The 12,285-nt window shown below is 42.0% G+C and overlaps 1 protein-coding gene across 3 annotated transcripts in view; it reads right to left on the bottom strand.

Annotated features, from left to right (window-relative positions):
* Window positions 1–12,285, bottom strand: part of fgf11b (fibroblast growth factor 11b) — a 40,707-nt gene that overhangs the window by 16,125 nt on the left and 12,297 nt on the right. For all 3 annotated transcript variants that reach the window (XM_085420162.1, XM_085420161.1, XM_085420160.1), the window contains 2 exons: window positions 3,545–3,655; window positions 2,332–2,435 (listed from right to left, as the gene is read on the bottom strand). In XM_085420162.1, coding sequence (XP_085276288.1) covers window positions 2,332–2,435; window positions 3,545–3,655 — 215 coding nt within the window. The remainder of the gene's footprint in view (window positions 1–2,331; window positions 2,436–3,544; window positions 3,656–12,285) is intronic.

Below are 12,285 nucleotides of genomic sequence, written 5' to 3' on the forward strand. Positions count from 1 at the left end.
CCTGTTTCAAGTACGGAACTCATTATATTCTATTGGTTGCAATAAAAAAAATAAAACGTCAACAGTTAAAAGGTTCTAAAGATGTTTCTGAATTATAAACTATCTCAGTAAAATATGTGTAGCGTAACCTGTTTAGCATAACTCACTTGACCAGAGCTGTTTATTTTCTAGCTGTACTAGGACAAGAAGATGATTACATCAAAGTCCCCAAATTAATGTTTTTTAAAATACTGCAGCATAAAGATAGGTTAAATTGTTTTGGTACAAATGATCTGTAAGGTGTCTAGTATCAATGTCTATATTTGCAATTATTTAGCTTTGTTCAGTATAGCCATAGACTGACTGAACATTTTAATGGCAACAATAGTGACCAGAATAATGCTGTATATCTAGGCATGCTCAGAAAGGATCGTTCTTGCGCTTACTATCACAATCAATGAATGATAGTTGACAGCAAAACCCTGCTTTGAGGCACTATTTCTCATCCCAGTCACTTCACACTTATAGGTGCAAATCACCTCAGTGCAAACAGAAGGTCATTTACTCGGTGAAGCCAAAAAAGCAGAGATGAGAACCTGAAACCACTGAGCCCGACACCTTCCACCCCTTGGCTGCACCTAGAAATAAAAAAGCCCAAAACAGACTTTTTTTTATCGAATTTTCCCTTCCCTTTTTAATCGGTGACAAACAGAAGGCCTGGTTGAATTTAAAGCCCACTTAGAATCAAGCTAACTTATTGCTGGCAATGAAAGTCAAGCTCTTACTATGGTTTTACAGGGACCAAAAACAGTCCTGATACCCAATACCACCACAAGCATCCCCCGCAGGATACCCCAGTCCACATAACACATGTAGACTGGTTGAGCAATCTCCCATACACCCTCAAATATCATGACCAGGATGAAAACCACATTATTTGTCCAGAATCCAAGATTCATCTAATGGTTGAACTCTCCTCTGAGGTATGCTGGCATAGACCTTACTGGTCAAGCTGAGTAGTGTGATCCCCTTATAGCTGCAATGCAGAAGAAACTTAACGTGAAGCTCATCCACCCCTAGTGCCCTGCCACCAAAATGTTTTTTAACTACCTCCTGACCTCTCTCTTCACTGTCTCTCTTTCCACTACAAAAGGTGTGTCAGTGGGATTGAAGAGATTCTCGAAGTACTCCACTATCTGACTATATCCTCTGTTGAAGTTAGCAGCTCTCCATCTCCACTGAATAAAGTGTGAGTTGGAAGCTGCTTTTCTCCTTGTGTCACCTGACAGTTTGCTAGAATTACCTCAAGGCTGACTGAAAGTCATGCTCTGTGGCTTCAGTTTTTGCTTCTGCTACTGTGAGAACCACACTTTGCTTAGCATTCCAGTACTTGTCAGTTGCCTCCTAAACTATCCAGGCTTGACAGGACTCATCTCCTGTGTCCACTTTCTGGTTCTGGGCTCACTGCAGTCACAACAGACATCGACCACCTTATGATTGTAATCTGTACACTAATGGCAGTAGGGAAAATGGTCCATTCATACTTGTGAGGTCCTTTCTGAAGTGCTTGAACTTATAGCTAAAGAATATTTTTATCTACATAGCTGTGATTAAGACGTTGAAGATTACTTTAGCATACAAGATCACAATCTAGTTGACCAACCCCATGCAACCCAAAGGGAGAAAATTGTCATTATTTATAGACATCCTATTTAGTAGTGTGTGCTCAAATAGCTTTACAAACTGTAATACATCAACTTATATTAATACCCATACTAATATATTGTTCTTTTCACTCTTTGTTACTTTATTTCTGTTTTACACCTTTCTAAGTTCATAAATTAGAAAAATGATTTAAAATTGAATTTATGTTTTCAATGCAATAAATAAGCGAGGCAAGAATCAAAAAATATGCAAGCTTTTGTGGTAAGTGGGCTCATATCTTGAATTTACCCTCATTTTTACAGTTCTGTATATACATGCATTGCGAGGTTTGTGATGCATGTACGTATACATCATCAGACCCATGTCATGCAAATTATGCTGAAATAGAAGAGACAGTAAACTGAAGTCTAAGTGACAGACAACTGAACCTCTAAATCCAATATGACAGTTGATGATAACGCCCTGATTGGTTTTCTCCTTTTTGATTTCCTTGTCAGTGATGTGAGTAGGCATTAGCTTTTCTGTAGGAAAGATATCAGGACCCCGCAGCTGTTATCCAAACCTGAATGGATGCATTCTAATCCAAAAGCAGAACAATCATCTTGGATTTAGTGTCACAGCAACATATCTCAGATATGTCATGAAATGGAAGTATTTTGTTTGTATAAGCCTAATGGGTATACTTACTGATGTATAGAGGTATCCTTCACTATTCATGGCGAGGTACAACCCTGTCTTTGCCCCCTGAATTGCCACAATCCGCAGCCCCACTGGAATTAAGTTGAACTGTGCTAAATTGGGAAATAAAGTCAGAGATAGAGAAGGAAGGAAAGGAAAAAGTCAGAAAATCAAACTGCAATACCATATCACAACACATTCTGCTATTCTGTATTCATATTTGCAGGGTGAATGGCTCCAGTGTCAGTGCTGCCTGCGGTTTCTCTCTTAAGCCCAAATGCAGTGACCTCTTACTTTATGTTTATGGAAACATAACACTCTGTCACCTTCACTGAGCTTTGTGCTGCCACTAAAACTGAACAATAATGGAAATGTTCTGCCATGCCAACTGCAGCTTAGAGTAAAGACAGCAACGCAGTGTTGGTAAAATACACTAGTAAGCTAGTTAACAGTTCACCAAGAAGTAATGTTACATCGAGAGTAAATAAAATGCCACATTCAGACTTCGGCTTTAAAAAAAGGCCTATGTAAATGGTAAATGGCCTGTATTTATATAGCGCTTTACTAGTCCCTAAGGACCCCAAAGCGCTTTACATATCCAGTCATCCACCCATTCACACACTGGTGATGGCAAGCTACTTTGTAGCCACAGCCACCCTGTGTCTGACTCTTGAAGGTCAAAAACAAAGAAATGATAAGAGAGCACTGCATAGTTTCCGCTCTGATGGCCAGATTTAGTTTGCGAAAGGTCAGGACGAACATTCACATCGTCTCAACGGTTGTAATATGTCACTGCTCTCTCTGGTTTATAAAGTGCATATAGTGACCTGCAGATCCAATCAGAATCTGTGATCCAAGCGTTTCTGCACGAGAGCCGAACACACTAAATTGCCAAAGTTTGACAGGCACTGCGACATGATGTGCTTCCTATTAAGAGACAAAAATAACAGTCCTAATTGAACCAATTTTGACAGGTGAGCTGACAAAATCCTAACTTTTTCCTCCACTCTTCAGCCATAGGCCCTTACAGCACAGCACGACACCTGCTGTTGTTCGGTTAAGTTCTTTACAGCATTAACTTTGGCAAAAAAATTACGAGCATTTCCATTTTCCAGTTTTATATATATATATATAAGTGGGTAGAAGCAATGCTGGAGGCTAGATTTGTAATAATTGTTAAAAACTTACAACATAAGCATGATATCTGTACACTGATACTCACAAAATGAGCTGCTTTCATCCCTTGTGCTGTCGACAGTGCCATCAGGCTGCATCTGCAGGTAGTATCCATGTTGGCTGTACAGCCGGGTAACGATGCCTTTCAGCTGTGGCTCTGCAAGGGAGGACCAGAAAGCAGCGTGGCATTAGACAGATGTGACATTTACTAATTTAATGGCCCTGAAAAAAAAACGAATGGTTAGTCAAATATGTCATTTTAAACAAAGGCACCAATGAGAAAAATTAAGAAGTGTATTATATGAAGCTAGGATGTGGTTTATGTGCGACGTAACCTTAATGATTTTCTGTTATGAACTAATTTAAAATGATCATGTATGCTGAAGGGCAACTGGGCATCAGCATTACACATTTATAAACTTTTATTGGCGGTGGAAGATCTCTAATATTATAATAGAAGAATATTTGTACAACCTTAAAGCAATTTGCAATAACATGTAAGAATATTACACGGCTATGTATTTTTTTGTACAAGACAGTGATTTCTCTGTAGGGAAACCAGTGGGTGATGTCATGCTGGTAACATCCATCTTTTTTATATACAGTGCATAGTTTGTTTCACTGTTCTTCTTTAGCCATGTGCCATGAGCAAATAAAGTAAAGTGAGATACTTCACAGTCTCCTTCTTGCTAAATAATATATTCAAGGGGACTGGGTGCTAAATGTGACTGACTAGAGGAGCTGAATGTTTCATGAGCGGAGTCCCCACAGCCTACTCTGTGTCCATTTAACAAACTGAATCTCTGCAGCACCAGGCTCTTTGTTGTGATTTCTCTTTTGAGCTCAGCACCTTAATGTCGTGCTGCTCCAACAACAAGGATAACCCTGCATTTCCCCTGATTTTGCTTGTAGCAGAGTGCTTTATTCAGTCAGGACTAGTGACCTGATCAGCCCCCTTCATTCCAGCTTTAATAAGGCAGATGAAAGATGGTTAAAGGAGCAGTTTATGATGGAGCCTCTGGAGGGCCATCTGGGAGTTCCCCTTCCACTATACTCCTCACATGCACTCGCACACACTCCTCTGGGAATGACCTGGGGCACTGCGCAATCTGCCCGTCTTCTTCACACTATAGCGCGAGGAGCCTGAGCGAGGCAGAGGATACAGGGATGAGATCTGTAGGACTATTTCCCAGAGGAAGTGTGCCAGGGCTGAAACATCAGTGAAACTGTGACCTACTCCCATTGTTACACGCATGCACGTCCTTTTGTTTTCAAAGCCTCCTGTCAAAACATTTCTCTGTCTCCACTCTCTCACTTTCCTCTCCTTTTCCATTCCATACCCTCTGAGTTATATTTGCTTTCATCCCACCTAATAACATCATGCATCATCCAATCAGAGCAGGGAAGCCGTTCATTAGTTGTCCCCGCAGATTCAAAAGAGAGAGATGAGAGACAGAGAGAAAGAAAGGGAAATGGGAGGATCGGGGAGGACAGAAACGAGCAGAGGGACAGCAAGGGAACAGTGAATGAGATGACACTGACATTTCATGAAGAGCTGTATGTGCAGGAGAGGGGGAAAAAAAAGCACATTTAGGCAGAAATTCAATAGACAGCTTGTGCAATATAGCTGCAATCAAAACTCCCATGCTTGGTGTCAGGCGCACTAAAACTAATGTTTCACTTAGCAGAGCTGGCTCTGACTCCACAGTCCTCACCACAGCACCAGCACACATTAGATTTTGATCCAGCATAATGAGAGCAGGCTCCCAGGAAAGAACACGACAGCTGTATTTTACCACAGCTGCACTGAGGGTTCATTGTGGTCAGCGGATTGGTCACGTCGTGTGAAAACACTGATGTCACCACAGTCCCATCACCATTTATACTGGTGATCAAGGCACCAGATTGCTGAAATAGTCTCCTAAATGATATGTGTCAGAACTCGGGGGGGGGGGGGGGGGGGGGGGAGTAAAAGTTTTTCAAGGAAGTCTCCTATTTTCCAGCTGTTGCAACATCTTCCTCTTGTAATATGGGAATCTCAGAGCTTTTGCAATGGTGTGTCACTGAAATGTTGGCAGAAACCAGCTCAATCGTACTCTTGTATCTTCAAAGCGCAGTTTAAACCAAATGTCCCACCATTTCTGGCACACGTCACCATTTGTGAGGATGTGAGACGCTGACATAATGTGCCCTGCAGAAATGTAAGGATCTTTAGGTAAAAATTTGTTTGATCTTCAAAGATATTTCTGCTCTAGAATAAAAGACTCTGTAAAAAAAGAGTGAAGCTAATATGGAAGTGACTTAAACTTCTATAGTAGCATGTTAGCTTATAACTTCCAGTTCTTTCCAATGGCAAGTATTTTAGCAGTTGCAAAAATTCAATTCAGGGTCACAAGAGGGCTGGAGCTTATCCCAACTAGCATAGGGTGACAGGTGACAAATATTTGCACTCACATTTAAATCTTATTGAATACAATAGTGCATAATAATACTGCTTCTTGCATCCTTTATGTACAGTGTACGTCTAAAACTCAGGCAGATAGACACTCACTCTCTGACTTTGGCCCAGAATATTTTTTCTTGTCATATTTTTAAAAGAATGAATTAATAAAGGAAGTAATCCATTGATTAATAATTAATTAGTCAAATTAGCTGCAGCCTTGAACTGATTAGTTGTTTTTTGGTTGGCTATTTTCAAGCTGAGGTAGTGCAGTTTCTTCTTTTCAATTCTTTTTTACCAAAAGAAGATTAGTGGAGCAACTGAGGCCAAATCCGCACAACAAATGTCAACAGTGATGAGATATAGTCCTGTCTTTCGTGTCTGAATTCTTCCCGGTAATAAGAGGTCTCTGATTATGTGGGCTCGCAATATTAAGATTGATGAAATAGGGCTTTATGAAGAATTTCACTGGGTAGCTAATTCTTTATAGGGCACCAATGGCTTATGTAAAAAGGAATAAATATGTTTTCTATTGCCATATTGTAGTTGCTTGTTGTATTAATGGATTGGAGAGACAAATAAATAAGCTGGAAAAAAAGAGGATGGTTGTGCCAGGGATTAAAAAACAAAAAAAAAAGCAGACTTCATAAGGACAATGAAGACGAGGAGTTTGGCCAAACATTTAGATTTTCAGACCAACATGGTGAGAATGGCAAATAGGTTGTTGTGTTTACCGTCCAAAAAGAGGGGATAGTGTAATATATCACTGGGATTTAAAGCAAATTGGAATCTGAAGTCTTTTTAAACAGCAAACTGAATGAAATTCACAAAATCATGAGGAGAAGAAATCTGAGCAAACGGTAAAAGTAAGAACTTATTGTTTATTCAAGAAAGATTACAGATGTCACAAATGTTTTAAATATAATTTTTCTTATTTTGCTCATTAAAGATGGGGAATATTATCATTACATATTAAACGTGGAAGATACAGGAAAATTCCCTTCATTTTATTTTGAAATTATTTATATTTTATTTATTTAAGTCCACATTCCTGATTTGGATAGGCTTTGATATTGAAGATTCATTTAAATTTATTTTTATTAATGTTTTTTTTTTCATTTTATAAATATATCTTTCTAAATCATGTAAAGAGGACAACAGTAACATGTTAGACAAATTCTTCATATTACTCCATGCGGATTATAGACTTATATATATATGGATTGTGTCAAATATGCACATGCAGCATTTACATCTTTGGTTAGAAAACATAGTAAAATATCTCCTGGAACATTATTACATTATTATCTCTGTTTATGTTTACGTTATTATACAACTCTGATATGCTGATGTTGACCTGTTTAAATAAGCTAGCTGTGTTGTAAATGTAAAGAACATTTAACACTTTGTTAAAGAGTCAACTAGAAACACCTGAAAATCTTATTTTCTGCCCATTGTCCAGCATCACTACTGAGAGATTTTTGTTTCATTTAAATAGAACAATTTAGATTAAAGGCTTAAACTAAATAAATATCTTACTATAATGATTGTATCAAATGCACACGTGTCTGTTCCCTAACTCCTCCTAGACTTGTTAATCAATGGGAATGAAGAAAAATTAAAAATATATGTATTTATTATTAATTTATCTGGTGTGTATAAACAGCCATTTTTGCCATCTGACTTTATCTGACTTTATCTCACTATCACAACAAGATGGCGGCGCGCACGGGTGCAGCGGCTCTTAGCTCTCCAGTTTGGTGCTCGTTTTTACTTTTAATGTGGATATTTTTGAATGTTTGCAACGCCGCCATCTCTTACAGTCGCCAGAACCTAATTGACCTAGGTTTTAAATATAGTTTGTCTGTTTCTGGCGACTATCAGCGAACACACAACATCCTGGTGGAGATAGCGAGACCGCCAGGGTCACCGTGGATGGTCTGCCCGCCCAGCAAGCGTAGAAGGCGACGGAGGGAAAGAAAGCAGAAGAGGGGATGCCGGTCGGGCTCAGACGCTAGGCTACGCAAACATCCACACCGGCCAGCACTTCCGAGCCTTTTCCTATCGAACGCCAGATCCATCACCCACAAACTTGACGAATTGGAGCTACAGATAGCCAACACAAGCTTTGCATGTAACTGCAGCATTATTCTTATTACGGAGACGTGGCTTCACCCGCTGATTCCCGACGCTGCAGTCGAGTTAGCAGGCCGCACGCTACACCGGCATGACAGAAACAGCAACTCAGGTAAAAGCAGAGGAGGGGGGCTATGTGTTTACGTGCATAACGAGTGGTGTTGTAACAGCAGGATCATTCACACACACTGTTCTCCTGATTTGGAGGTTCTGGCAGTCTCGTGCAGACCTTTTTACATCCCGAGGGAGTTTACAGTAGTTATTGTGATAGCTGTTTATATACCGCCGGATGCTAACGTTAGCACGGTTCTCAGCCTCTGGCTCAACACCATAAACAAACAACAGCTTGCCCACCCCGATGGGGTTTTTATTGTCGCCGGCGACTTTAACAAAGCGTGCCTAAAGACTGTGCTTCCTAAATTTGTCCAGTTTGTGGACTTTGCTACGAGAGGAGAACACACTTTGGACCATGTCTATTCAAACATCAGGCATGCTTTCAGAGCGACACCCCTCCCCCACCTGGCTGGATCTGACCACCTCTGCATGTCCCTCACCCCCACCTACACCCCCCTGCTGAGAAAAACAAAGCCCCAGACAAAGACAATAAAAACCTGGCCTGAAGGAGCCCTTTCTCAACTGCAGGACTGCTTCTCAACAACTGTATGGCATTTATTCTCCAGCCACAACCTCCAGGAGTACACGGACACTGTACTCTCGTACATCAGGAACTGTGTTGACAATGTCACCGTCAACAAAAGGGTCAGGGTATTTCCAAATCAAAAACCCTGGATGAATAGCGAAGTGCAATCCCTCCTAAAAAGCCGCAACACTGCCTTCAAGTCAGGGGACAGGGCTGCGTATAGGGCGGCCAGGGCAGACCTGAGTAGAGGCATCAGGAAAGCTAAGGCTGCCTATAGGAGGAGGATTGAAGATCACTTTGCTGACAACGACCCCAGAAAAATGTGGCAGGGGATCAATCACATTACCAACTACAGAAGCAATAACCAGGCAACATCTAGGACTGATGCCTCACTGGCTGAGGATCTAAACCGTTTCTTCGCCCGCTTTGAGACGACCAAGCCCTCAGCTGCCACACCACTTCCACCCGCCCCCAGCACTGGCACACTAACACTTAGGGAGCACCAAGTGAGGTGTGTTCTAAGGTCAGTGAATCCCAGGAAGGCGGCAGGTCCTGATGGAATACATGGAAAGGTTCTTAGAGCATGTGCTGACGAACTGACCGGAGTCTTCACTAAAATCTTCAACCTTTCCTTGTCATCAAACACCGTCCCGCCCTGCCTCAAAACCTCTACCATCATCCCCATCGCCAAGAAGACAGCTGTGGCCAGCCCAAATGACTACAGGCCTGTTGCACTTACGCCTGTAGTGATGAAGTGCTTTGAGAGACTGGTCTGTCAGCACATCAGGGCCGGTCTGCCTCCCACTCTGGACCCCCACCAATTTGCCTACAGGACAAATCGTTCCACCGAGGACGCTATCACCATAGCGCTCCACACTGCGCTGAGTCACCTGGAGCACCGAGGAAGCTATGTGAGAATGCTCTTTCTGGACTTCAGCTCAGCATTCAATCATATCATCCCGGAGATCCTGGTCCAGAAACTGTCTCACCTGGGACTCTCCACCCCCATCTGCCTCTGGATCAAGGACTTCCTGACAAATAGACCACAGTCTGTCAGACTCGGCCCCCACCGGTCCAGCACCATCACACTCAGCACCGGGTCTCCACAAGGATGTGTTTTGAGTCCCCTCCTGTTTACGCTCTACACATCCGACTGCTCCCCTACCCATCTCTCAAACACCATCATAAAGTTCGCGGATGACACCACAGTGGTTGGACTCATCTCAAGGGGGGATGAGTCGGACTACAGAGATGAGGTCAACAGACTGAGTGGTGTTCAGTTAACAACCTCCAACTGAACACCACGAAAACTAAAGAACTTATCTTGGACTTCAGGAAGGGCAGAGCAGACCCGGCCCCACTTTACATTCACGGGAGCTGTGTGGAGAGGGTACACTCCATGAGGTTTCTGGGCGTGCAGATCTCTGATGACCTCTCCTGGACTGCAAATACTACAGCGGTGGTTAAAAAGGCCCAGCAGCGTCTCCACTTTCTGAGAGTGCTCAGGAGGAACAACCTAGAGGAGAGGCTGCTGGTGACATTTTACAGAGCCACCATAGAGAGCATCCTAACGTACGGCATAACAACATGGTATGCAGGGTGCTCAGCTGCAGACAGGAAAGTACTGCAGAGGGTCATCAACACAGCCCAGAAGATCACTGGCTGCTCTCTGCCCAGCCTGGAGGTCACTGCAAACTCTCGGTACCTGAGCAGAGCTGGCAATATCATCAAGGACCACTCTCACCCCAGCAACCAACTGTTTGAACTATTACCGTCAGGCCGACGGTACAGGTCACATAAAACCAGGACAAACAGATTCAGGGATAGCTTCTTTCCCAGAGCTATCACCGTAGTAAATAAGCACAAAAACAATTGAACCTATTCCATACCGTCACTGTCATTATATTATGCTGCTATTCATACTGTCATTATATTAATGCTGCTATCCTGTATATATTGTACATACTATTGTTTGAGTACTTACGATTGTTTTTTTTGTACCTTTTATATTTTACATTTATATTTATTATTGAAACTTGCACCAAGGGAGTGGCACTCCAATTTCGTTGTACTCTGTACAATGACAATAAAGGCTATTCTATTCTATTCTATTCTATTCTATTCTATATTGCGATATAATGAAGAACAATAACATGAATAAATGAGCAGAATCTGTATCTGCAGAAAACTGAGTGACTTAACTAAACTGACTTCATTTTTTTAAAGTTACAAATGGTGCTTTACCCCCTAAACTAGTTTGTGTACATGCCACAATATAGCAAGCGCACATTATTAGGCAAGCCAACTTCTCCTGCTTTTATAAGCCCTGGAGGAGCATTCTGATAGATAGTGACACAGTCTGACAGCAGTCTACCTCTGGATTAGCAAAGCACACAGAGTTGTTTACATGAGCAAAAAGCCAGTGTTTGTATCATGAGCATGCTTAGTGTGCACACTGAGTATCTACTTCTGCTTCACAGGGGTAAACAGAGAAGATGATAACTTGGAGAGCTACTGGATCAAAGGTCATGTGTACTGATTTTGGCATAACAGGGCATACTTGCTCTAAAACAGTAAAAGCATATTTGATTTATTGCAGGGGACAAAACAGTGACCATTTTATGGTCCTCTAAGTCAAAGTACTGCATAATGGAGTGAAACTGAGGCCATTAATCAAACCAGCCTTGTTTTTGTAGAAAAGAAGAACAATGTATTTTTCATTGGGTCATGACCAGACGCATGACATTGAAAGTGTGCTGGAAAATGGAACACAAGCTTTTGGTAATCAGTGTTTCTGCACTCAAACGTGACCATATATTTAAAAAAAGAAAAAAGAAAAAAAAGCTCATGATCATCATTAATCCTACCATGTTTATCTGCTGTGATTCATCCAGAGTCAGTTGCAACCCTGTTCTGTAGTTACACGAGCAGCGGGCAGTGCACACATTCTTTCAGGGTGAACACACCTACATCTGCCTTGCAGAATTTTCTCTAAATATGCCAGCAGCACAACGTGCAGCTTCCACCGTCCAGGGTATTTCCCATGGAGAGGAAGCACGTGTGTGTGTGTGTGTGTGTGTGTGTGTGTGTGTGTGTGTGTGTGTGTGTGTGTGTGTGTGTAAGACTACATTCATCACTCCTGGGACATGTGTGGGCTTGAGTGACAGGAAACATTCGCTGATCCAGGTCAGTGGAGTGTGGGTCAAAGAGAGCTCCTTGTCTGTTTATGTACATCAACACAGGTGTTGTCAGCTCACCCGACAACATGTTGACTCATCAGCCGGCCCATTTTCAAGTGACCTCTCCACACATGAGAGGAAATATGACAAGCAGAAAAGAAAGTGTGTAGCGAGTCTCCCCTTAAGAGATGTGGATTTAAAAGACGCCGCATAAATGTGACACAACACAAGTCCCACGTTTGCTGCACAAAGTATAACGCAGTTTTCAAACGGCGAGACGGAGACATTATTAAGTTAGGTAAGTTGTCGAGAGCAGTTTGTTTATTAAATTGACTTTTCCTCTAATCCCAGCAGAAGCCGCTGCTAGGTTTACACCGGGACGCCCCTCATCA

Source organism: Rhamphochromis longiceps, linkage group LG10 (assembly GCF_057381845.1).
Source record: "Rhamphochromis longiceps isolate RC_006_pf linkage group LG10, R_longiceps_female_GT1.1, whole genome shotgun sequence".
NCBI lineage: Eukaryota > Metazoa > Chordata > Actinopteri > Cichliformes > Cichlidae > Rhamphochromis > Rhamphochromis longiceps.